Below are 27,914 nucleotides of genomic sequence, written 5' to 3'. Positions count from 1 at the left end.
TCATTTTGCACTAGTTCTTAATAAAAATGACAAAATACTTTTCATTTGTTAAGCAATTAATTTACACAGGAGAACACAGAAACAGGCTTTACCATATGGTTATTTTGTATTGACTATTTATTTATTTATTGAATTACTCAAAAACAATAATATCATGACATATCATCAAAATACAAAATTACCTATATTGGGATTAAAGATTTTGGCCATGTTGCCCAGTCATAGTTACATGCTGGAAGGTCTGCCAGGCTAATCGTGGAAATTTGCCTTTTGGCGATTACCAACTGGAGCTGATTGTCATTGTTTCCTCCTCTTTTACATACCAATGTGTCACTGGAAGCCCAACATAGTAAACTGATGCAGCTCCTGACAGCTGTAGAGCTCCATGGCTGAGCGCCATGGTCAGCCTCCAGATTTGTGCTTGATGGCTGCCTGATAGGAAGTTGATTGACTGACTAGCTGGGCCTCGTAAGAGGCCTTTGAGTAGAGACTCTGACTGGCAGGTCAATCAGCCTCCGGGGCCCCCCGTATTGTGGTTATCAATTATCCCCCTTATGTGAAGAGAAACAGTCCTCTCTTTCCTACTCTGACACATCCTGACCTTTACAGACTCTTCAGCTGCTGTCAGCTGCTGCAGACATAACCTTCTAATATTGCTGCCATATCCCAGAAAAATTACAAGTCATCTATACGCCACAATTATGAATGATTGATTGCTAGTGATATCAAAAGACAAGACAAGAGACCGTTCATTAACCAATATGTGGTTTCTTTGTAAAGATTGTGGGATGAAGGTGTAGGTTGTTAAGATGAAGATGTAGATGAAGGTTTGATTATTTGGATTGGTGGACAGTTTGATATGCTGTCCCTCACTTTTCTACACTTGTTGTTCCTCTGTTAGCTCATGGTGGGGATCATCCAGGCCGCAGAGCTGCCTGCTATGGACATGGGTGGCACATCTGACCCATACGTAAAGGTCTACCTGCTGCCGGACAAGAAGAAGAAGTTTGAGACCAAGGTCCACAGGAAGACCTTGAATCCTGTCTTCAATGAGCAGTTCACTTTCAAGGTACAACATCACAAATTTCATTTGAAAGTTCAAAAACATTTGCTCATTTCAAGTCCCTTTTTGGTGGCAGGAAATCTTTTGGTTCCACTGACAATTTGCATGCAGCCATGAATGCTGGAAAGGTGTGGAGACAGTAACCAGCTGGCACATTAACAAGTTCCTGACAGAACATCTCTCTCTCACACACACAAACACACACACACACACACACACACACACTTCACACTCAAATTCACACACTGAGGCTCAATGTGATTGGGATTAACACAGGCAGATGCACAGCTACACCCTGGCCTTGCCGCTGCCATAATAGATGCTTGGCTGCTGCTCAGCAGTGAGTAAAGTTTTGTTTTTCACCCGCCAGTAAAAGAGCGCAGGTGTTTGGTGTTAAGCATAATGTGATGTGATATTCATCTCAATACAAGGTTTATTTTTGTGTGTTTTTTTGGTCATATTTAATTCCAAATCCAAAACAGGACAGGGGATTATAAGTACAGTCCAAAAAAAAGAGATAATGTTAAGGTCACCCTAGGGAGCCTTATCATTTCCTTGCTCTCTTTCTTCTTTTTTTGTAACAAGCCATTTCCATTTAATAAGTTTTGTCCAAAATTGAACGCAATCAGGGATCACAAGTACCCACCAGTCTTTTACCCATTCCAGGTTGCATGCCTGATAACACTGTCTGTCAGGGCGGGGGCTGGAAGAGTAGGGTTGGATTTGGAGACAGAATCATCCACAACATCACCATCCACCCAGTTCAAAAAGCACATAAACACACCTGACTCTTCATCTTGGCATTTAATTAACTTTAGAAACATCACAAACTCTTCTGTTAAAGTTCAGGACTGACTATATTAAACTAAATTTATGAAGTGTAGTGTCATGTTAAATGTACACAAGTTTATTTTGAGTATGTAGTCAGTAGTTAGTAGTTAGTTGGTAGTTTGAGTACTAGCAATGTATTCAGTAATCTGTAGGGGAATACGTTTTAAAAGTACCCTCCCAACACAGAGCTCATAGACTCATTGGACTGATATGTAAAAGAAAAGAGGATTTACTTCCTAAAAGCCAATATTGCTAATATTGTGTTTACTTCAGCTTTTGACAACATGCTTTCTAGCTAATGCTTAGGCAATCTTTTGTCATAATATATGTATATATAGTATGACTGTTTTAAGCCCTTTTTGACCTGTTTCTTTTCCTGTGGACATGTTCATCCTCCTCAGGTCCCCTACGTGGAGCTTGGTGGAAAGACACTGGTTATGACGGTTTACGATTTTGACCGCTTCTCCAAACACGATGCCATCGGCGACATCAAGGTGCCCATGAACAAGGTGGACTTCAGCCACGTAACAGAGGAGTGGCGGGATCTGATTTGCGCTGAAAAGGAGGAGGTAAGACTTATAAAACCTCTGTAGGCGGACACACGTGTCAAACATTAAATCACTAGCTTGAAAATGGGAAAAGAGTAGGTTTGAATTCATTCTGTGACACCTGTCTACGGTGGTAGCTGATATTTCAATAATAACTGTATTTTTTATTGGTGTTTGAATAAGTGATATCACAATGATTATTTTTGCTGTGTTCAGCATGCCAATTGTGCTTAAACCACAAATGTGATGCCGTGGCTTTAGTAATCCATCTCTCCTGGAAATGTCACTTAATCAGATGTCCACACTTCCCCTTCAATTAATAGAAGTGTGACTTTGCAGGCGGCAGTTCAGCAGATTCAATTTTCACGGGAAATGTCATGGCATATAGCACATGTTGCCAGGGGAACCTCATTTTTAGCATTACAGTAGTTTGATTTAAAGGTTAATTATAACAGTGTTGAATTGCTGCTGGTGTTGTTAAAGTTGAAGGACATCACTACTTCTTAGCGTGTGGTCGCAAAGCCGCACCTGGCAATTTTACGCGAGGCTTGAGACACCGGAGCGATGCGTTGCAGTGGTCAAGCTTGGTGGAGAGCAGTTGAGGAGGCAGACCATGGAAACTGCTGCTTTCCAACATTCAACTGATTAAAAGTATTGAAATGTCTTATTATTACATTTATGAATTGAATGTGATCATCACAATGTGGCTCTTAACAGTTATTGGGAATTCATAGAAGTGATAATAGATCAATTTGACAACAAGCTTTTTAGGTTATGTCCGATGCCAAGGGGTTTGCAGAACTCGGGTCTACCTTAGTAGCTGCAAATTAACCTGCCAAAGGACTTCCTTGTCTTGGCAGTGTGAGGAAAAAAAAAACAACAGCAGAAAGAAACAGACTTAGGGACTTGGGGGTTCGGGAGTTCCAGGTTAACTCATTAAAGCGGTAACAGTATGCTACCAGCTGGGTGGTAGTGCCAGGCTTTGAAGCAGTGGTCTGTGGTTTTCTGGTTTCTCCCTGGGTGAGCAGCTCCCATACATTTGAGCAACTTGTAATTGGTGGTCACAAGTTTGTTTCACATGATAACAAGCAAAGAAGATGGGGATCCACTCGTTTTAAATAAATACAATGAGAATAAAGCTCTGTAAGATAGAAGCATATCAGTCCAAACGCACAAAGAAAGATTTAATACTCTACCTACACACAGGTAACTCAATCCTCTTTACTTTAAAGGTCAACTATGAAGTAGGAAAGTCCAAAAACGCCCTTTAAGTTGAAAAGGCAGCAGTTGGCCTTTTACAGTTCATAGAAAATATCAAAGAACCTGGTCACTGCTCTTGAAAGTTTTAATTAACTGTTGCTCCTTCTCTCGCTGGCCTCCAGGAAAGCATTGATTAAAACTCGGCCCTTGTCATCAATGGATGAGCATTTAGGCATTGTTTTTGTAGTGCAACTACAAGTCGGAGTAGTGGATGATCAATCAAATGGGCGGGGGGACCTTTACATTACAAAACACTGCAGCCATTTCTGGCACGCTGATTCCACATGAGGCCTTAATTGGAACCTAAACAAAGACTCCTGACATAAAACAAAGGTTTCATATTCAGGTCCAATTTGCTTCTGAATAAATCTCCTTTGAAAATGGCCATATGTTACGCAGGTGGGACCTGAGAGAACGTATTGACTGCGTCAAGAGATATGGCGAGAATATGAATCGCTCTCTGATTAGTGTGCCATGATGACGCTGTGTTTTTGGTGGTGATTTGTGTGAACCAGTGAAGTGATTGCAGTCAGTACTAAAGTTGGTAAGTATCAAACAAAAGTGGGAACTGATATTAGAAAGCATTTAAGCCAAAACAGGTGACCAAATCCATAGATTGCACACATGCAGGGACTTGTTGTACATTTGATTGTCTCTGACTCTTAAGAGATGCTGCAGTGTGATATGAAGCATTGCATTTGACATGCTGTGTCTCTTTTAAACTTGTTATGTATTTTGTATGTAAAATCTCTTTTCATACCTGATACATTGATATTAATGCAAATCAACACCCCTAGAAAGTACAGTTATATGAAATACAAGGATGAATAATGAACCATTTTCATATTAAAACAATAGTCCAGCTACTGCTAGTCTGTTCTGTACACATGACTGTATTGCATGTCTGTCCATCCTTGGAGATTTTCTCTCCCTGAGAGGGTGGCATATGCTGTACAGATTACAAAGCCCTCTGAGGCAAACTTGTGATTTGAAATATTAGGCTATAATCAGATTGACTTGACTTGATCTATAATTGGTAGTATAACTACAAAGTCCATTTTAAAATTAGTGTGTTATGTGTGTTTTTGTAACATCATTAGTTATGTTAGTTATTAGTTTTGTTAGTCATTAGTTGCAGCTGCAGTAGCAATAGCACTTTTTTGTAATATTTCTGGTTACTCGAATTGGAATTAGATCAATTTGATTGATAAATTATAATTTTATTTATGTAACAAAGTTACACAAATAGAGCTGAGTGACAGCTGAGTCTCTCACAAAATGGCAGTAGAAGTTATAAGGCCCTATCTTGCACCTGGCGCAGCGCAAAGCCTGAATCAAGTATCTTTTCTATTTCAAGACCGACGCAGTTATTAATTACCCATCCTGCGCCCATGTCATTTAAATAGTAAATGCACCTGCGCCCATCTTTGCGCCCATGGTCTTACAGGGAGGTGTGTTCAGGTGAACTCTTGGCTTATTGCTATCTTGCAGCGCAATAGTGAAATGCGCCTAGGCTCGTGCACATCTTGTGCACACTATGCTTGTTACACACACAGGGAAACACAGCAACACACACTCATGCAAAAGATTGCAAATAAAAATATTACAGTGCAAATCTGCCATCATAATAGCAATGTGCCATGGTATAAACGCATGTTATGCCCAAAACACACCGATGAATCAAGACACCAAGGACAACCCTTTTGAACCATGCGCATGATGTACAGACCCTTAATTCCGCCCTCATACTAGCAAGAGTGGATTTGAACACGCACTAAATGAGCTGCGCCATGCGCTTCACGCCGTGCACTTAGATCGTTTAAATTAGGGCCCAGAGTGTGTTTACTTCTATGTCTTCCACTTCTGTCTCTACAGTATTTTGAAATTATTTTTCCATTTGTACAATAAGACAGCAGACAGCTGGCTCATATGATGACTAACCTTGTTAACAGCTTGTCCTGCAGACCGTTTTGAATATAAAATGGATTTGGAAATATTTGTGCATGCTAATTTTTCTCCTAATTAATTCTCTCCATTCATATTTTTCATTTGTATTGTTATCTGCATATGTTCTGTGACATAATGTAAATAAACACTTGTCATAATTACTTTTTATAATATATTATACATGCACAGTTCCACATCAAGAGTACAGAAGACTTTCTCAGAGCAGCGGTAATGGTTAACAAGAGCAAAGATTAATGTTAGTAATAATGTTTTGTAAGTTATCTCTATGTTCTTCAAAACAAAAGGGAAAGTGAGATCTAAAAACAGACTTGCAAGTACTGCTTTTTGCCATGGGTGTCGTCAAAGAGAACAAAACTGAGACTTGGAGATTATAATATATACCAATGAATTATGTATAGCCTACTGGTCTTTCTGTGCATATTCCTTACTACTACTATTCTTTACTATTCCTGTAGAAAGCCCTGATGCCATTAGAGCAAATATAAAAACATACAACGTCGGCTCTGTGAATTATTCAAAGTGGACATAAATGTAACTTCAAACAACTCAGTGTCAGTGTACTGTACTTTAACTATTTAATACCATCCCTTTTCATATAGACACACTGGCAGTTGAAGCTTTTATCATTAAATGTTGCAGAACCAAATCAACATTTCTAAGTTAAAAAAGGCAACCTACTACAGAGCTTTATATTTGGTTGACTGAACAATTTGTAATGTGCTTTGGAGGGGAATTTACGAGCTATTTTGTCCCCTCATCTAACCTCTCAGTGAGCATCTGCTGTGAGCATGTGATGCAGGAAATTTGGATTTAGTAGTTGCTGTTAAAACTGCTCTCACCTTTTGCAATGTTTCTGCCCGTCCAACAGCAAGAGAAGCTGGGTGATATCTGCTTCTCTCTGCGATACGTTCCCACTGCTGGCAAGTTGACTGTGGTCGTCTTAGAGGCCAAAAACCTGAAGAAAATGGATGTGGGAGGCTTGTCAGGTGAGAACAATTACAATGGTGTGTGTCTGTGCCCACTAACTTCCCCTCTGACAGGTCCTTTGTCTGTAATTATACATGTACAGCAGCACACACTTTGCCTCTCCTACAACCCCTACTAGGATGTTTTTTTAACAACCACCCAAACACATCACTGGTCACAATTACCGTTGTCAAGAAAAAAACATGACTTTGACTACATTTCCCCCCCAAAAAAAATCCAAAAAGTTTTTTTTTTACAGATGTTCAGCTCATAAAGACACTGCGCTGTTTAGACCTTAATGTATGTAAAAGAAACAACAAGTAAAACAACAATGTGTTTGACACTATTAACATCTGTAGTTTTATTTTTGTTACATAAGAATAGACCAGATGTGTAAAGTGTTATTAAGGGAGAATGACTATTCTTGTGGTACGACCACCTTGTAAGGCCCATACTGCGCAAAGCATATTAAGATTGTAAGACATGTACAACTACTTCCCTACTTACTATTAGTAAGCAGTAATTAGGAGGTTATTGGGGGAAAACCTTTAGTTGATAATTGTAGAATATGGTCTTGCAGAGTAAGGCATTATTAAAAGCTTATTAACTGCTAATAAAGAGCAAATAAGCTATTAATAAGCATGCTAATAAGTAAGTAGTTAATGGTGAATATGTGTAGTATAAAGTGTTACTAAAAATCTTTTGGGGAGTTTTATATTTTTCAAATTTTATGTACTAAATATCTGAGTATGATTTTGCATAAAATAAACATGTAAGATTGATTCTACAGGCGCACTTAACTAAGCTTAAACCCATATATTCAGCATAATAACAATAATGAGGTTCAGGTTTAATATCAGTCTGTTACACAATTAGGTCTGGGTTTTTATGTGATTGTAATTCTCTTTGAAAGGCCCTTCTTAACGTGTGTTGTTTTTGCTGATTTGACTTGACAATACATGATTAAAAAAACCTCTTCTGGAGCCAGACAGCATTGGCCAGTATCAGACACACTCACATGTACACATTGCCACACAGAGCCCTAAAGGCACACACCCGTTATCACAAATACAAAATCACACAATAAGCTACTCCCTCCACCCACACTGCCTCTCCTTTAGCTTTCTTCTGTGGTTTCATTTAAATTCCCGCAGCGCACTTCCCTCTCCTTTCTTGATGCTTTCTTCTGCAATTACCATACACCTGTGTCCACTTGCTTTCTGCCTGACAGCCCTGTCTATCCATATAAGCCTAAACATCCTGCACTAGTGTAACTTGACGCACATTAAAAGCTCACAGCTCCCTTTCATCTACCAGACCAGTTCAAGCAACCATTTGGCAGAAAGAAAACCCCTCCCCCGCTGCCATTTTATGCTACTGGCATTAGCGCTCACCTGTGCTCATTTGCATCATGAGATTGTCAGGCACATTGAGTAGTCAGTGTGAAAAAGGTGTTAATGTGTCCACTTTGAAGGCCAGGTTTCTCTCTTACAGAGAAGGGAAATAGCAGTGAAAACAGACACTATGACACCACATACTGTATGTCACATTAAATTGGAGCAAGTTTTATCTCCACTGGTTTGTAGGTTTCAGGTTGAATTATTAGCATTCAGAAATGGCATAGTTCATGTTTCTAATTACACACAACCAGAATATACTCCAAATTGCAGTTTGTGTTTGGATTTTTTTTTTTAGCTGGGTCTGCTTTTCTTCTCTGTGAATTGACTTGTAGTGTGTAGCAGATGGATGAAATAATGGGCAGGTCTGTAATAACAATAATTAGCCCCCTTCCACAGGGCGTCTCAGCCAGAGCTTAAGAAGGAGGACAAGTAATTGATGGCTTGGGATCAGCCTTCTCCTCTTTTGTCATTCTGTTTACCATGCCTAATTATGGCTCACAGATGAAGATGGTGGTATTATCATTAACCAATGTATAATCAGAAATAATTCTTTTGATTGGCTCCTCATGAAACATCCCATCCAAATCTACCTCTACGCTGTGTCTCTCGCAAAAAACGATTTTTGAAATAATATAAACTGACTTTTTGTGTTTTTCAGGGTCATTGCCACGTCAGTGCGGTGATGACCGAGCACCATACTCTTTAGCTGTCGTCTCAAAATAATTCCAGTCTCATTGCTGACAAGTTGATTTTCTCTTTCTGCTGTAGCCACCACAGCAATGTCTACTTACAATACCTATCTATTATGTTGACTTGTGAGCAATCAGATTTCAAAGAATCTTGACTCCTCAGTGGGCTGTGCCTTTTACAGTTTTGAAAAACAGACTAAAGAATAGAAAGTGAGTTATAAAAGCAAGTAATTGCAACTGCAGGGAAAGTCATCAACAAGTCTTTTAACCTCCCACAGATGCGTCATGTGATTTTGTGCTAAGAGCCATTAACAATTTCCCTCATTGTCTGTTTAAAATGGTGCATTTTACAGTATTTTAAAGCAACTGTAGTGTACCCCTGGCATGGTGCACCTTTAATCACGGGCCAGACTTACAATTGTGTAGGACACAAAGGCTAAGTGTCTAGAAGCAACTCAGAATGAGGACATGCAGGTTTATAGAGGTAGTGACAATAAAGGTTCCATAACCAGCTAATGGCCCACAGTGGGAGAGGTTATCAAAGCACACAGGCGCTGGTGTCAATGGTAATGAAGCTGCACTGCCCCAAGCTGGTGCTCCAGTTCACCATCAAGTCTTTTGGCTGTGGGAGTTATTTGTTTTCTTTGTCTGGATTGTCGGACTGAGAGGTTTTCTCGCAGTCAGTAAAGCAACGGGCCAGATGGATCATTAAGATGATGAACGGGCCGAGGAGGAAGCAATTTCAAAGTGATTTAGGGAATACAAAAGTTATTTTATAAGTGTCTTATTTCTTTGCTTTCTTTTGCTTCAATATATACAAATACAGATGGAGATAATGAGAAGCAGAAGCTTTCAGATACTTTTTTAATTATTATATAATTATTTTCGGATAAGTATTATTAATTATTAAGATTCTTATTATACAATAAAACTACAACACATTATTACAGAGATTATTGGCGCGGTTATTTTAGGTTTCACCCTAAACGCTTATGTTTGTGTGGTTTGTGTGTCCTTTCACCGCTGAGTTAAGTGTGTAAAACTAAACTGACAGTCACCCCTGGATTCACCCACCATGGCAAATCCAAAATGATGGGAGGAAAGCTAAGATGACAGCCAGGGTATATTTAACCCTGCTTATATTGGTGTTCATTTGTCACAACTCTGCCAGCAGCAGCAGTGACCACACTTGATTAACATGGAAATATTTGAGGAAGAATGTGCACAGGCATATTGTTTGTCTGAACACATAATGTATGTCTGAGTTAAAATACTTAACAATTACTCCCATACTCATACTCAGATAACAAAATACTTCTGCAATTATTCACAGCTTGAATCTCAAACTGTAAATAACCACTTTAAAATAAGACTTCTTTAGTAACTCTACTGAACTCTGCAGCTAATTTGGCTCAGACCTCATCACTTATCCAGAAACCTGCCTCTTGGGGGAAATGAATGGAACACTGATAGTGCATCGCCTCATAAAACCATGGCCAAGATCCAGGACTCAGATGAGTAACCCTCAAGCCTCTTTGCTGTACACATATGTGAGGAAGCGCTGTTGCATCAGAAGCGCTGCCATTCATCCATGAAATGGGACAGATTACATCCGTCTGGGATAAAACTGTAAAATGGGCCGGATATGAGGTACGGCGAGCCTTCCAGAACTCAATAATGCCAAACTCTCATCTATTCGTCTACTGGCCAGAAAGATAATGGGCGTCTAGATAGCAGTGATGTTTTTTTTTTTTTTAACATGAGAAAGGGTTATCTTGCGTTATTACATGCAGCTGTTTTATTGTGTTTCTTCAGGCATAGTTGTCAATATAAGAGGATACATGACATGTGCTGAACATGTTGTAGCCGTATTTCAGTTCGCTAAACCCCTCCACAGAACGGTGGTTGTCCAGTTATGGTTATAGCAAACATACCTAGACACAGAAGGCCTTAAAAGTTTGTGCAATGTTGTTAAAGTGTAGGGAAATGTGTTTATCTATTCTGGCATAAATTGTATTTGTTGGCAATGCTTACTACCTAGGCCTTTAGTTACCATATCATTAACAATGTCATTGACTAACTACATTATTTTGTGTAGTTACGGGTCACTCACTGTGTAGTATTCCTCCACTGTCTAAGCCTTTTCTCTCGTAACAAAATAGGTAAGAGCATACTGTTTAAAAAATTCAAAGGTTTTAAAATTAAAATAAAATAATTAACCGCATGATATTATCTCTCACAATACCTATAATACTTTAACACAATATCATGCATGTAGCCATCAAGTACATACTAAGATCTCTTTCTCTTCTTTTTTTTTTTGAGTCAGTCAGAGATGGAGTTTTAACTTAAGATTCAAGAGATGTATTTTACACACATACATGTTGCGTCAAAAAATAATAAAAATAGCAGATAAATAGTTAAAAGCTAAAATTGGAGTGAACAGTGCAGATAAAGTGGCAACAGTGGATAAATGGAAGTAGTGAATCGCCCGTTTATTTTTCATTCTTCATGGCTGTGATTGTGCTTGCCTAATTGCAGCACACAGTCCATTTCTGAGGTGGTAGGGGTCCTATATTATGCTCCTTGCTCTGCTTATCTTTAGGATTCTAACATTAGATAGCTGGCTACAGCAGAACAGAAGCTTGACAGGCAAATGTGACCAATATTCCACAAGTAGTACACGTCCCACAAATTCCTTTTCTACACCCTCTTTGCCCTTTGCCTTTTCTCACCTTTTGTGCTTAGCTTTTTTTACATGTCTCTGAACTTGATGAGACAGAGGTCTGCCTACACAAGATTATTTTGAAATAAGCAGAAAAATACCAGAGCCGCTTCTCCGAACGAGCAGGACAAGAAGAAAACCTGCAAAAACTTCACTCAATCAGATAATCCAAGTGGGGTAAACATGACAGTAATGGCACTAAATTGCATGACTTCAGTGCGGAAAAACTACAGAATAAATTGTTTTAAGATGTTAATTTAAGTGGACAGAATTCCAAAAGCCTGAAGCTTTGGGGTGCAAATTTTTAATCTGAGACACTGATTTTTGACAGACAAAATGAGTGTAAGAAGGGTTCACTCTGCTGTTTCATACTTACTAGTGGAGTCTGGAGAAAATCCTCATTAAGATACTATTGGATGTATTATGACAACACACACACAACCTTCATATATTGTTTTTCTCATCCCAGCACTCCAGCTTTTTTCAGCGGGAGGATACCCACTCTATTAGGAGCCTACCTTTTATCTATTCTCCCTGTTTTCTCGCTCTTACTCTGTTTGTGTTGTTTTCTCTCTATATTCATGTCAGCCGCCCTGGACAAACCCGCCAGTCTACAATCAGGTCCTTATCCCCCTAAATTGGATAAGAGATCAAGGGCACTAAGCTTGTTCAGTATTTACTTTTGCCATATATCCTACCATGTTCCAGCTAAAAACAGAGCTATTTTCCAGTGCAGTTCACAGATTAAAAAAAGGTAAATCCACATTATCAGAGCAAACAGTGTTTTAGCGACTAATTAAAAGGTCTGATTCAAAGTCTTACTTCTTATTTATTCCACTACACAGCACTGCGGTTCAGTAGTTAAGGGGGATTTTGGTAGCATCAGAAGAGGAACTACCGCATTAGCATTTGAGAGATAGTGGTTATTTCTTAATGTCTTTCTCAAGCAGCATGTTTTCTTGAATGATAAATTACACAAAGTTTTGTTGTTTTTGAATAATTTCCCCCCTATAGCTTGTATAGTTGTCATGATTGACGATTGGTCTTCAAATGTGGAACCATTTTCCACAATCCGGTTGACATTGTTGTGTTTTATGTTCATGTATTTACATGAATTTATTTATAATGAGAAATGTATGTTGTGTTTCATGAGTTCCCTTACATTTGTGTTGTATTAAGTGTTGATAAGCTTGAGATGTGATAATCATAAAAGTTTAGAAAACCACTGATCTATAGTCTGTGAAGGGCCAAGTGGAAGCCACCATGGCTGACTTCAATCAAGCACACACCCAAAACATATGTATACAAATGTATAAAAGTATCCAAAACAAGTATAAAAATACCCGTAATGTAACAATGATTTTAAAAATTGTCACCAAAAGATATTTACATTTTGCTAAAAGCAGTGAAAACAACTAATGAGACCATAATTTAATGTGGTAAATAAATGTGAATCCTGTGCTTCGACAGAGAAGGTGGAAGTTGTCTGTGTATCTGAATACACTCAAAAGTTTTCCCATTAGACAGCATCTAGGGACCATTAGAGGAACTGCAGCCTAAGACACTACCACATTCAGTATGTTAACAAGCACCCAAGAAACCATATTATTCAGAGAAAGTCAGGTTATGTAGGAAATTGGACAAAGTATTTGCATGCACTGTAACCTTGTTACTCTAAATGTGCTTTTACATGCTGCAAAAAAATAATGGCATGCATATGTGCACATTTATAAACCTGATTACCCGTATACATGGTCAAGAAATCAGCCATTCTTCTCTACTAATGCCTCATTTTACAAAAAACAGTTTTCTCATATTCATGAATACATTCAGTGTGAATTCGACTGTAACCTAGATCCAGGTGTTATGAGTAACAAAAGTATAAGAAATATGCATTCCTTCTTTTGTGGCCCTAATCAACAGGTAAAATTGACCCGCTGCCATCGGCACCATCCAAATTGTCAAATGCATTTAGATTTGGGTTGTGACATATTACCTTAAGGCATGATTGTCACCAGGCCTACATTGTACCAGAGTAAGGATGAATAGAGGCTTATTATGTCCATTCCTCTTCTGTTACGTGTAAATGATTGTAACACTGTACATTTCTCACTTTCTAAATTAAGAAGGACCAACCAACCGCAGAAAAAGATTGTATTGTATTGTATCATAAAAGACACACTGTGAATGAATAGGAGGATTGCATGGTCTTTGAACCACAGCAATTATTGACTCCTCATTCAATCCTCCTCCTTTTGGTTTTCATTTTTGTATGCCTTTGAAAATTACAGTGGAACTTATTACATTCTTTGGCTGCCCATATTTTTTTATTATTATTATATTTTGGACTGATTGTGCAAATTTACCAGCTTCATCTAGTCCCTTTTATGTCCCAATTAAAGCCACAAAACATGGTTTCTTTGACAATTTGGAAAGGTGAATGCTGCATACAGTTTTACCTCGGAGCTCAAACAATGACATTAACTCACTTTTTCTATAATTTAGTTTTAATAACAATAATGACAATGTAGACAAATCAGGAGGGGTAGTGCTACTTCTTAAACAAAAGTTATGGGCAGTTTGCTGTTTTGCATCACATACTCCACCTGATGAGCTAGAGAGTGGAAGAGGACGGATGAAGCAGACCACTTGGGTGCCACTTCAGAAGGCAATTGGACAGATGAAAAGGAAGCTCTTGAGTTTGGATAAGGTTAAATGATGTAAACGCACAGGACTCACATGGCCATGCTTTATTTATAACAATATCCCATATATGTTTTGGAGACATTTATACATACAATATGTTGGTACTGAGGGTTCAAACGTTTGTTTAAAGCTGCTTTAATTAATATTTGTATATTTAACGGCCTGCAGCAGGCAGCACAACCCACTGATAAATACACTGTACGTTACCTGCCCAGCACCAAATGGCAGACAGACAAAGTTAGCAACAAGATAGCGAACATAGTTAAGCACTTAGCATCTAACCAGCTATTTCTCTTAGGAGTCGGAAGAGACCAAAAACAGAGCCAGAACATTTTACTGTGTGTCTGCTGCATGTGTAAATAGGCAACTGTTTGCTGACAAGTTCATCATATCAAAGTAATAATATGTCAGTGCATTGCACTTGCAAGCTTGTTCCACTGCCCCCAAAGTGGCCAAAGAAATTCAGTTAATGAAGGACTAATTCTTATAATCTGTTAAAGCATAGAGGAATAAGGATAAAAAGGATAAGGAAAAAAAGAGCGTCTTTAAATTTACTTTTGTCAAAGAAATTGAAAATCTAACATTTGTAAAATATTGTTTTGCTCGCAGATCCATATGTGAAGATCCATCTGATGCAAAACGGCAAGAGGCTAAAGAAAAAGAAGACGACAATCAAGAAGAACACCCTCAACCCTTACTACAATGAGTCCTTCAGCTTTGAAGTCCCATTTGAACAAATCCAGGTACATTCTCAACCATTTACTGTAAACCTCTTTTCCACAAAAAATAGTGCATATATGCACAAAACCAAAACCAAAAACCCCACAAAAAATAAGCAATACACTCCTTTCCCATTGACAGTCTTTCTGTTTTCACGTTCTGGTATGTCACGTTTGACGTCACAAGCGCGTGGGAAAATGTGTTAACCTTCTGCTTTCCAATGCAACGCACATGACTGCAAACTCAGTTAGTAAACAATAGAAAGCAGCATGGAGGCCAATAAAATCTTTATATCGGTTACCTATTTTTAAGATATTTGTTACTTATTCAGTCTCTCTTTCAAATTCAGTGCAGACTTATTTGGAACAATGTCCGAATGCTGCTTGGGCGGCGACAAAAAGAATTTTTGGCTGACATGTGTCATAGCATTGTGCCAGAAAAGGAGCAAAAATTAGCCTGGCCAATTAGCCAAAAATTAGTGTTTTTTTGGTCCAGTGGAAAAGCGGCTTTTAAAAATATCCATTCTTAAAACTCTGACATTTCTAAAAGTGAATGTGCTAAACTGTGATGACAAATTGTACAAACATTTGGTTGCATAGAACCTCAGAAGCTCATTTCCCAAATAATCAGTTTAGAGGCGTTTTATCATAGCAGTACAATGAAAAACACTTGGTTTTGCTATTTGACGAGCCAATTACTCGCCAGTTATTCTCTGAACTTGTTATTGCCTGTATCATGTATCTCATTTGTTGTATGTCTTACAATGATAAACATCGTGACTTAAGTGCATACAGTAACAACTGCTGTGTTTTCCAGACTAAGAGGAAGTGAAGATGTTTTCCAGAACAATATGAAGGATAAATAATGCACACACTCTGCCAGAAAGGAAGCAATGAACAACATTTTTTCATCAGGCAAGACAGTAATTGAGTCAAATTGATTAAGCCTGTCACAGCTCACAAATCACGGGTTTGGGTCCATGAGCTTCAGATTTAATTTAAATTGTGTTGATCCCAATCAACCCCATCCGAATCACGACATTATTTAGTGCAGCCGATACCAGTATGTTGGCTAAATTTAAACTTCTTTTCTCATCATTAAGAGCCAGGTTAATTATTAAATAATTATTAGTGCCACTGATTGAATTATAAACGTGTCACTGATTCAGTGCAGTTAAGACTTTCCTAAATGCCATGAGAACATACTTCAAATCAACTCCTTACAAAAGAATGTAGTAAATATTAAACTGATAGACTGACAACTTCTGATTTTAAATAAAGACACTCAGAACTGTGGTGAATTTTAATTACAGACCTACTCCCACAATCTGTCTGGTGGAAGGAAAACAAAATAGTTTAAATTGTTAATCGATTTCTTAGACATATTTTCCCCATCTTGTTAACATTTACAACAAATTATACAGACTGCTTACAGGAAGCTTCAAATTAACAATTTTTATCTGCAGAGGCGGCGTATTAAGTTAAGTTAGAGTTAAGTTAAAATTGACCTTGAGACAATTTGTGTAATTAATCTAAAGATTTTAACGGTCTCAGATATTGTGGGGTAATTAAAATCAGTGTTTTTAATTGGACTTTTTACTAACACAAACAGGTTTGTTATTGACTGAGGCAGTTTCACTCCTTAGTACACAGAATTAGTTTTGTAGCACTCAGTGACCTTATGTCTCCCTATTTAGATTCATTTGTTTTAATTGAAATCTATCTTACATACAGTACATACATGGGGTGGCGGTGCTGGCAGTAGCTCAGTCAGTAGCTCAGTCAGTAGCTCGTTGGGTTGGGAATCAGAAGGTGATCCCCATACGTTTCAAAGTGTGGTGGTGGACTGGTAGCTGGAGAGATGCCAGTTCACCTTCTGGGCACTGCCAAGGTGCTCTTGAGCAAGGCACTGAATCCCCAAATGCTCAGGGAGCCTTTCCATGGGCAGCCCCCTCACTCTGACATCTCTCCAGTAGTGCATGTATAGGTACCGAGCATGTGTATGTAATGTGTGTAATAAAAACAGAGGTTAAATTGTAATTTAATATTATAATTTAATATGTATACTAATAAAGTATACATTACTGGTATCAGCAAAAGAACACTGACTGGTCAGTGATGATTGACATTTCCAGTCAAAGAAAGCTGTGATTCAATTAGCTGTGATTCAATTAGCATTCAATTAGGTTCACCTTCAAACCTTGTTTGAAGGTGAACTCTCTCTTTAAAGACCAACTAACCCCAACCAGCCATCTGGGAACCTTATTCGGTATTTCATTACATGGCGTATTAGGCATGCTCTTTTACAACAGGGCTCTGAGTTCATGCACGTGGCAGTATCCCCAGCTCAGTGTGCCAGTAGATCGAAACTTAATCAGGGCTCTTTGGACCCTTATTCATATTCTCTGCCAAACATTGATGTTCAGGTCACTCCTTACTGCAGTGTTCCTTTGAATAAACACATGCTGAGGCTGAGTTGTAGACCTCTGAGTAATCAACAATCTGCTGTGTTTGGCTCTGGATATAGCCGAGGCCTGGTCTGGAGTGTCAGTTACCGTTAATCAACATTAATGTCTGAAGGTTAATGCTCAGTGCACAAATGCATACATTTTTCTGCTTTACAGTAACTGATATTTCAGTGCTTACCTTGGTTAGTTTATCCAGTTTTTTAACCACTCAGGATATAGGGATCTCTTAATGTTTTTCACTCTTACAGTTTGTTTGGACAAAATAGAAAAGCAGGGTCTTTAGCAGGTGCGGCTCAACACCCGCAGGAACACAAACTAAACTAACTCAAACTAAAAACATTAAAAAACACTGAGTGACAGGGGACTTCTGGGATATGCAGTGCAGAATCACAGCAACTGTAAGCATGTAGCACAAAAGAAATTGCGCGGATAATAAGAGCCCAAAACACTTGTGATTGTATGAAAGTGATATATTTTTTTGCTCCACTTCATCAGATCCTAAAAGTTGAGAAGCGGAACTTAAAAGTTATGTTGTGCTGGATAATACTCCTCTCCTGACTTTATTATATTTTTTAATGCTCTGTTGCAGTACAACTCCTGTCTGCTGGTAAAATCTAATAAAATATTAATAGACTTTTTTAAACAAAATTTACTAAGTGCTTTACATCATAAAAAGAGAAATAAGAGACAGCCACAATAACAAGACACAATACAGACTAAATAAAAGTGAATGCTAATTTGACCAATCGCACCAAAAGGTCCATTTAGTATCTATATATCTTCTTGAGCAGACACTGAATTAACAAAGTGGAGCTTTATTGTTTGTATAAAGCAAACATGGCTATAGGTCAGAGATTTTGTGGTTTTGTTTAAATAAACTACATCCTTTTATATCACGCAATGGTACGTGAATTCGCGAGATCTCGCGGGTCCTCGTGACTTCAGGTGTCAGTCGTGGCCGCAGCTGTTCCTCAACAAATCCAGACCGGGTGGGTTATTGACTGACGGCGGAGTACGAAGGCGACACGCAGCGAAGCCTATCCGCAGTTGGTGGAAATCCAGGGTTACCATCTCCAACAGGAAACACTGTTCACAAACTGCTTCAAACTGCTCTATTGTAGTCCTGCCTGCACTTCCGTGACAAACGTGCGTCACTTTGTAACACGTGTTATAATGCTCGCCTAGCTGCTAGCGTGGCAGACTCTGCAACTGACTGGCTAGTAGTCCTTACCTGGTTACTGCACATGTAAGACTCCCAACACAGATGGAACAGAAGTGAGATGACTCACTCTGTAGCTAAAACGGAGAGCTCAACACAAAGGGTCAAAAGAGGACCCACAGCAATTCAATTCAATTAATTTCAATTTTATTTTTATAGCTCTAAATCACAACAACAGTTTTTGTAAACCTTCTCTGGTACAACCTCTAAATGCAATTATGAATAATTGTTTAGATAAATTTTTGATAATATGAGCACTTTAACCATCTATATGCTGACAACACTTTTACATTCTCTCCCCTTCTTTCCTTTCTACAGAAAGTGCAAGTTGTTATAACTGTTCTGGACTATGACAAGATCGGCAAGAACGATGCCATCGGCAAGGTCTTTGTGGGCCTCAACAGCTCGGGCACGGAGCTGCGCCACTGGTCTGACATGCTGGCCAACCCCAGGAGACCCATCGCCCAGTGGCACGTGCTGAAGCCTGAGGAAGAGGTGGACGCTCAGCTCTCCACCAAGAAATAGGCAGGGCCCTTTCAGCACCTGCCTTGTAGTACTCTTTAGCCAGTATGTGTAAATACCTCAGTGATATATGGGTCCATCCATTTAAGCCCCCCTTTAACACTCCTCTCAACCTCTCCCAGCTTTACCGCCCCTAATATCACAAACAATCCTAATTTATCAAACGTCTTGCAACATCCCACCTTCTGCTTTTTTTCTATCAGGTTCCCTACTTACCTCACTTTCTCTTTTTTTTTGTTCCTCTCTGATTCAGCAGTTTTTGTTTTCCATCTCCATGCCCTTAACCACACCGACCAAATGCCCCCTTCTTTTAAGCAATATGATCTGTATAGATAGCGCATGACTGAAAGAATTTATTGTACCACAGTTGTATATATAAGTATGCAGACAAAAATGATTTCTAGTTAATGTGTTTGTATGTTGTTACCCGTTTCCTAATCTGTGTATATCTTGATGTTTTTAATAAGATGTTCTATTTTAAATTATGTAAATGCAGATGTAGAGGAAAGCCAATATTATATATCCCAGGATTTAAAATTACCTTATTACCTTATTGCATTCCAGAAAAAAAAGAATTCCAACCTGCAAGACACTAGTGGAAATATACAATGAAATATGGAAATAAGAACGATGTCTGGCTTTAAGTTCGGCAAAGGATCATGATAAAGACAGATGAATATAAACACATAATATTCCAAAATATAAGGCCATTAACTACTATGGTTCTGAGGGAAAGAATATGCTGCTGGAAATTATAAAAGCACATGATTTCTTACAACTTTTTGTACTTATTTCTCAATCAGAGGACCTGTATGTTTAGCTTAATGCACACTGTTACGAGAACATAGTTAATGCAAACCAGTAAGCATTTATTTTCTCCATATTTGGCAGTTTAGGTGAAATAGGTCCTTGTTTGGAAGGCCATCGTTCACTTGAACCGGCTTGTTTTCTTTTCCAAAAATGGAAAATATAGCCTCCAAAAAAGACTTATTTCTCAACCCTTACAAAACAGACCCCATGTGAAAAAAGCACCAAGCTGTAGCCATTGTGTCCTTAAGCACGTTTAACAATATTTTGTTAACTTGTTTACTTTAAACAGCCTCGGCGAGGTGGGAAGTATATCGTGTTTAGGCCGGGGTCCGATCTTTTAGAGGGAGTTAAAAAAAGAAATTTTAAAAAAAGAGGGTTGACTATGGTTTTAAGAGGACTATTTTTTAGAGCAATTCCACGTCTTGACTATTTTTCGTAAACTGCATGATTTTTTTTACAATCTTTACTAAAGGCTGGGACGTGGGGAGATCTACTGACACCAGGGGCTGTCTCTTCTGATATGATCCCTTTGCCTTCAATCAGAGAAGAGAAAAGAAAAATCAAGAGTAATGTCTAAAAAGTGAGTCAATGTATGTGATTATATTGACGGAGGTGAAGCAAGTTTCTAAACACTGCCATTTTCAGAGGTGACTTATGTAAAGATCGTCTCTTCATGCACACTCCCAATTGCTAGTGGTTGTAGCTTCGGTTTATTGGGAACAATGTCTTTGGCTGCAATGGTGCCCTGAATCGCAGTCTTTGCTTTGCGTTGCCTTCTCACAGTGACTAGAGTTAGCCATGTTTTACTGCCAGTTTTAACTTTTATGTGGCTGCTTTTTTGCACTGGATGTCTTTAAACTAGTGTGTTGACTTATTTGAAACAATTTTTGTCAATTGTTGGGCTGGCTTTATTTCAGAACACCTGCAGGGGCAGCCAGAAATGTGACCGCTTGATCAGCTTGACTAAAAAAAACGAAAGAGAGCAATGATGACAAATCACGTTTCAGCCAGTTACGTCAGTTTTGTTTTCTTGTTGGTACGGACTACACCAAGAGAATGGGAAATAACCGTAAAGTTAATGGTCTGCGTAGGCTATTAGTCCATCACTTCCTTTACTACAGGTCCAATTAGCAAAGGAATACGTTTTGATCCATGACAACCATGAAGTCTCTTATCTTGGAGGAACCTCTTGCATATACTCGATGCTAGCTTCAGGAGGACTTTCTAAATGTTTTCAATGTTATTGTGTAATTGATAGCACTATTATGAAAAAGCTACTTGTCATTCCATAGGAGTCTCTGAGGACTACTTTGTGTATCACTGTGACTGCCGTGTGTGCTTAGAGATGTAGACTTATCAGTAGGTAGCGAAACCAGTTTGTTCTGTAGTGATGTTGTAGCGTTTAATGCCATTTTCCCTTCTACATGCAGAGAAAGAGAGTGCGCGTGGGGTCACCAGACTGCGCGTAGCAAAGAGAAAGACGTTTTATCTGAGCGCGAGTGGGTCACTTCACACAGCATTTTGTTGAGCACTGTGCAATACTTGTATGTTCATCCCATAGTGTTAATGTGGGTTGTGTTGCCCCCAAAAAATAAATAAAATGAGGATGATTCCAGTCCAGAGAGATGTTTCTCCTTTCCAGTGAAATGGTTAGGACACAGCACACTTGGATTCAGCTTACAGGTTGGAGCTTGACACCTGTCAACCTATGTTTAGGGTTCCCTCCCTTTTCACAGGTTTGTTTTCTCTTCTTGCACGCAGCATCAGAAATTTCAGGGAGTATTAGTTAAATACCAAACAAGATTCTACATTTAATACCCCCTTAAAATGCAGTGTATATATTTACATAACCGTGTCAAAAATGTATATCTAAAATAAATATAAAGTGACATGAATAGGATTATTCATGTGCAGATATAATTTTATTCATCTATCATTAATATGCTATATCTCATTGTCTTTATTTCCTTTCCATTTATGAATTTACATTTTATTCGGACACTGCCCTGTTCAAAAAAACTTTTATATTTGAGATGAAAACGCTGAATGTACAGTATGGACTGTGTTGGTGTGGATTGCTTTAGTTGTGAGATTAGATGTACTTTGCACTTTCTTGTTAAGAAATGTGTCCCTTTTTATATTTTTTTCAACTATTAGGAATTTATTTCACAATCCTCTGGGGTACAATCTCCCCTGTCTGATTGCATTCAAAAATCATTAAATATACATTAACATAGCTGCACTCCCAATCCTTCTTCAACTACGGGATTATTTTATGTGACACGTTTTACATATGTAGATTAATGAATTTCCGTACAGCTTCAGATTTAAATGAAAATATGGATGAAAGTACATTGTAAAAACTGCCTGAGCAATTCGATATTAATGCTAGAAAGTTTTACTAACTGAATTATGAAATCAACGCTGAAAGTTGAAAATCTGAATTATGATAGAAATAAACATGTAGGCTATGAATCAGGAAATTGGGTAAAAGGCAGCATTGCGGATCGGATTGCGAGGTGTGTGGGGTAAAACCACAAAGCCATTACCTGCACTGCAATGCAATACTCCTCTTATTGTGATTTGCTACCAAAGTAGGCCTATGCATGCATCATCAAACCCTAAATATTTCTCTTGTAAAAATAAAATTCCTTATGAAGCTCTCTGTGTGACCACAAACTCAAGATTCTCTCCAGTGGCACTGACAAAAAGCCACACTGACCTTTCAAAAACAAAGCTGTGTAAAGTATTAGAATCTGATGCTGTAGAAAGATCCTAGTTGCCTTTGTGTATATCAACTGCCCGCTTGAGTATTTTGTGTGTGGAAATTTTCTCTGTAATCTTGTAGAACTGTTCGGGGTGTTTTTTCCTGCCATATTGCTCGCAGTAACAGCGAGATGCTGACAGTTATATTTGCTGTGTAGGCTATACCTTCATTTTTGATGAGGTGTTTTACATTTTTTTTCACTTTGTGTAGTGATTCACTCTGTGGAGTTTTCTGACTGTTGTTATATAACTTCATATACACAAATGATCAATAAAAATGTTTTATTTCCTGTTGATATGGAAGCTTATCATGTCATATTTTCAGTTATGTGTCATCAAAGCATTCATTTAAGATGCTGTGCCTTCCTGTAATCAACGCTTTTCAGTACTTCCAGTACTGTTAGTTAGTATAGAAGTTCATTTATTAAAAATTCCACTTGCAATGTGCTTCTAAACTTTGATCTGGCTTTGAATTATCCAAACCAGCCTGTTAACAACGTACTACTGCCATCTAAAGGACATAGTGGAGCATGCCACAGTGAATGAGCAGAAGAATAAAAATGTTTTTTTTTTCTTATTATGTTTTCCATTTTGCTCTGGTCACAGATCAATTTCTATTAGTGAATATTCACTGATGTCTACTGCAGCCAGAAAATCGGGACAAGAGTTTGTCCTCCCGACAAATGCATGATGTCACATGGATGTGAAGCTCAGTTAAGAGTGAATTTGATGATGACAGCACCCCCAAGGTTGTAACTTTCTAGATTCTAAACTGCTGCTATGAAATGAAGTTAATTTGGGTGTTAAGGACAATACGGCTCACCAGTATGTCATGTCATTAAACCCTTTAACATCCAGTTTCCTTTCATTTACCTTAAACAAATCATCATATTCCAAAATATCTGACAAATGCACTTGTTATTGATCAGCTTCTTCATTGAAGCTATATCATGTTTGGTTTACAAATGTGTAATATTCACGCCAAGACAATGTTTTTTTAGGCTGCACCATTCCATTAAATGGAAATATTGTAGTGTAGTGTTTTTTCATAATTTTTCTTCTCCAAAATTTAGCCTGATACATTTTTGTATCTTCTGAAGGGATTTACAAAAAGTTTTGTGGTTAAAAATGGAATTTGGCGGAAAATTATGTTCATATGTGTTTATGTACATAAATAGAAACTACAGTTTTACCTTAGTGCTTTTTGTGCCAATTAATAATTGTGGACTGTAATTCTTTTAAGTCCAGTCTTTATTTTATTTTATGAAGAGTTGTATTTTGAAAAGCCGAGCCTTCCATGTGGACGTGATGTTTAAGCTTCTGCGTCTTCAAAGTAGCTAGCATTAACCGTTATCAGACCGGAAGTTGCGTTTTTTCAGTTGAAGTAATGTCAAGATTGTATTCTTACAAGATGAATAAATAAATAAAACTGTATCTGTATTTGTCATTGCATATATCCATTGGTAATACCGACTTGCCGGGTGTTATATATAAAAAAGACGCATCATTTTCCGAAACCATGCTTTTATTTTCAAAAACAGTGACCGGATGATTATTTGCCCTCGCTAACTTGACAGCCCCTCGAACGACCGTGACAGTAAGAGCAAACTTATCTGGTGCTGCTCTCTGCTCTGCGTTGACAAACAACCTTTCAGTTGCCAAAAACGGACTGAAAATGCTGTCTTACATCATTGGTGTAAGTATATATTTATTAAATGTAGCCAGGCTTATTTTAGTTTAGCTAATTGCGTTGCGTTAGCTCAGGCTATCATTAGCTAACGTCAACATTTACTTTTTCCTAACCAAGTTGGAAGCTTGGTGGGGCCCTGCCCACAGGAATGTCTATGACTCATTTTTTCTGTTATAAAGCTACAGATTAAACAAAATGTCTTGACTTAAGTGAGACAACGCCCCACATATGTCTCAAACAGTTGGTAGCTAATGCTATCTGGCGGAGGTCTGTGTCATTCTCCCGTTTTTACCTTTAATTACAGTTGATCCGAGGCGGCTTTGACAGCATCGTCAACTTGATCTTCAGACTCCTTTTCTCAAAGAGGAGACCAGCCCTCACCTTAGAGGACCCCAACATCAAATATGCACTGCGACTGCTGGACAAACAGGTAACCAGTATATTATAATATAAAACCTGAACTCTACAAAAAACGCAGCACGGCCGAATAAGCACCCATGTGGCTTTGTTTTGGTATTGACATTGTTTTTTTTCTGATAAACTTTATTTCTTGTGCAGATTGTCAGCCATGACACAAGGAAGTTCCGATTTGCCCTGCCTTCCCCTGAACACATTCTCGGTCTCCCCATCGGTTAGTATGTGCACTCCTATACTATCAGTACTAACATATGGAAACCAGCATTGATCAAAGTCATTATAATATGAGAAGGACTTGTTAAAAGTGGCCTATTCTTTTTTTAACTTTAACTTTACAGAAAACAATTACACTCAAACTACAGTAACGTGTATGCACAATAACAAACAGAAAAAGCAAAGGAATTAAATTATGGCGTTCAAAAATATATATATGATTGAAGGATGTTAAGAGACCTTCTGTTCTGTGGAAATACACGACTACACGGAGAGGAAAACAAAACCATGTATATTTAATGTACATACTTGTTTTTGCAACTTAACAAGATTGGAGTGAAGGTGAATATTAATGAGAAAGTGAGTAAAGTTGGGTATTGTTTCTGTGCATTTAATTTTTAAGTATATGGAATTTTTCCAATTAAAAGCAGTTGAACCAAGAAGATACTGTAATATTTTAGGGCTGTATCTAACAATTATTTAATCAATCTATCAACATGCTGTTGATTCTTAATTTATTCTTTAATTTTATAGAGCTTTTAAAAAAAATCTGACAATCAAATTAAAAACCTAATATTTAAATTACTATCAAATATTACAAAATAAAACCAGGAAATCTTCACATTTGAGAAGCTAAAACCAGACAAAATTGTTGTTGATTACTTGTATCAAACAACTTAAGGTTTTAGCTGTAGATTATATATGTAAAACATTATATTGTTTTGAAGATAAACATGAAGCGTGCTGTTAGTAATCAAGCGTATGGGAAATGAAGCTGTTGACATCAAAACTAAACTGAGATGCTCATCGTTCCGTGTTTTCCTCAACAGGGCAGCATATCTATTTGTCTGCAAAAATCGATGGCAAGTTGGTGGTGCGTCCGTATACACCAGTGTCCAGTGATGATGACAAAGGCTATGTGGACTTGGTGGTGAAGGTATAGCCTTAAGGAAGGATATGTCTGTCTTTATATATGGATAGGTGGTTTATTTTCTTAAACCAGGTTCTTCTGTTATCCCTTCTTGACAGATTTACTTTAAAGATGTTAATCCTAAATTCCCAGAGGGTGGGAAGATGAGTCAATACTTGGAGAGCCTGAGGATCAACGACACTATTGACTTCAGAGGACCCAGTGGTCTTATTGTTTACAAAGGCAAAGGTGAGCACCATAACCCCATGCCTGATCCAGTAGGTGAAAAGATCCAAGGTTTGTAGTTAATCTTCAGCGGCCTGATCTGATCCTGTAACTTTCCCTCGACAGGTGTTTTTGCTGTACAACCAGATAAAAAGTCCCCCGCTGACACCAAGACAGCTAAACATGTAGGCATGATTGCTGGAGGAACCGGTGAGGAAAACTTCTAGACTCATTTATCAAAGTTGCTTACTCAGGTTATTGTTTAGCAGCTATCTCATGATCACGTTAGTTAGCAGATGATGGCCTAAACCATGGTTTCTCAAAGTGAAGTCAGAAACATTTTTGTGGCTCTGGAATGCATTATGCGTTCTATTTTAATCTTCAGACTTGTTTCATTTCAATACTTTTACTATCAATAGCTTACATTTAATACACTACTTTGTAACACCACCTGTCTGTCACATTAGGAATACTATGACTTTTAAAATGAATTTTGATGCCATTTTTATGACATACACAATTACTTTTTTATATTTTTACGACATTACTTATTTTATAATCAGATTTTTAGACATACGGTACTATGTTTAATTTTTTATGACATACTACACTGATTTTATTGGACAATGTTATGATAAACTATACTATGAGTTTTATGCCATTTTACGACATACTAGACTATGACTTTTTTGATATGCTATACATGAACTTTTTTAAATAATTTTTTTGAAATGCTATACTACCTTATACTGACTATAACTGACTATAATGACTTTTTCAACATACTATACTATGACTTTTAATAATTTTTTCAACATACTGTACTATGATATTTTTTATATACTATATTATGACTTTTTATGATTTTATTCAACATACTATACTATGACTTTTTTTAATAATTTGTTCAACATACTATGACTTTTTCCACATACTATACTATGACTTTTTATTATTTTTTCAACATACTATGACTTTTTTGACATACTATACTATGACTTTTTATTCTTTTTTTGACATACTATTCTGACTTTTTATAATTTTTTCAACATACTATACTATCATATTTTTATTGTTATATTATGACTTTTTATGATTTTCTTAAACAGACTATGCTATGGCTTTTTTTATAATTTTTTCAACATACTATACTTTGATATTTTTTATTGTTATATTATGACTTTTTATGATTTTCTTAAACATACTATGCTATGACTTTATCAGTTTTTTCAACATACTATACTATGACTTTTTATAATTTTTTCAACATACTATACTATGACTTTTTATGTTTTTCAACATACAATACTATAATTTTTTCGACATACTATACTATGATATTTTTTATATATTATGACTTTTTATGATTTTCTTCAACATAGTATTCTATGCCTTTTTTAATTTTTTCAACATACTATATATTATGACTTTTATGATTTTCTTCAACATACTATACTATGACTTTTTTTATAATTTTTCGACATATTATACTATGATATTTTTTATATATTATGACTTTTTATGATTTTCTTCAACATAGTATTCTATGCCTTTTTTAATTTTTTCAACATACTATATATTATGACTTTTTATGATTTTCTTCAACATACTATACTATGACTTTTTTTATAATTTTTTCGACATACTATACTATGATATTTGTTATATATTATATTATGACTTTTTATGATTTTCTTCAACATACTATGTTATGACTTTTTTTATAATTTTTTCAACATACTATACTATCACTTTTTATAATTTTTTCAACATACTATACTTTGATATTTTTTATTGTT

At 37.3% G+C, this 27,914-nt stretch overlaps 2 protein-coding genes across 5 annotated transcripts in view; both read left to right on the top strand.

Moving 5' to 3' along the window:
- Nucleotides 1–22,956, top strand: part of syt1a (synaptotagmin Ia) — a 165,752-nt gene extending 142,796 nt beyond the window's left edge. For all 4 annotated transcript variants that reach the window (XM_034863585.1, XM_034863584.1, XM_034863583.1 and 1 more), the window contains 5 exons: nt 902–1,069; nt 2,296–2,463; nt 6,539–6,656; nt 14,766–14,899; nt 18,881–22,956. In XM_034863585.1, coding sequence (XP_034719476.1) covers nt 902–1,069; nt 2,296–2,463; nt 6,539–6,656; nt 14,766–14,899; nt 18,881–19,087 — 795 coding nt within the window. In that variant the 3' untranslated portion in view covers nt 19,088–22,956. The remainder of the gene's footprint in view (nt 1–901; nt 1,070–2,295; nt 2,464–6,538; nt 6,657–14,765; nt 14,900–18,880) is intronic.
- A 1,234-nt stretch (nt 22,957–24,190) lies between these two features.
- Nucleotides 24,191–27,914, top strand: part of LOC117938743 (NADH-cytochrome b5 reductase 3) — a 7,797-nt gene continuing 4,073 nt past the window's right edge. The window contains exons 1-6 of the mRNA XM_034863594.1: nt 24,191–24,356; nt 24,655–24,780; nt 24,909–24,981; nt 25,811–25,917; nt 26,010–26,139; nt 26,242–26,325. Coding sequence (XP_034719485.1) covers nt 24,336–24,356; nt 24,655–24,780; nt 24,909–24,981; nt 25,811–25,917; nt 26,010–26,139; nt 26,242–26,325 — 541 coding nt within the window. The 5' untranslated portion in view covers nt 24,191–24,335. The remainder of the gene's footprint in view (nt 24,357–24,654; nt 24,781–24,908; nt 24,982–25,810; nt 25,918–26,009; nt 26,140–26,241; nt 26,326–27,914) is intronic.

This window comes from Etheostoma cragini, chromosome 23, assembly GCF_013103735.1.
Source record: "Etheostoma cragini isolate CJK2018 chromosome 23, CSU_Ecrag_1.0, whole genome shotgun sequence".
Taxonomy (NCBI): domain Eukaryota; kingdom Metazoa; phylum Chordata; class Actinopteri; order Perciformes; family Percidae; genus Etheostoma; species Etheostoma cragini.
The sequence above is the reverse complement of the archived record's forward strand: the minus strand, read 5'-3'. Positions and strand labels throughout refer to the sequence as shown.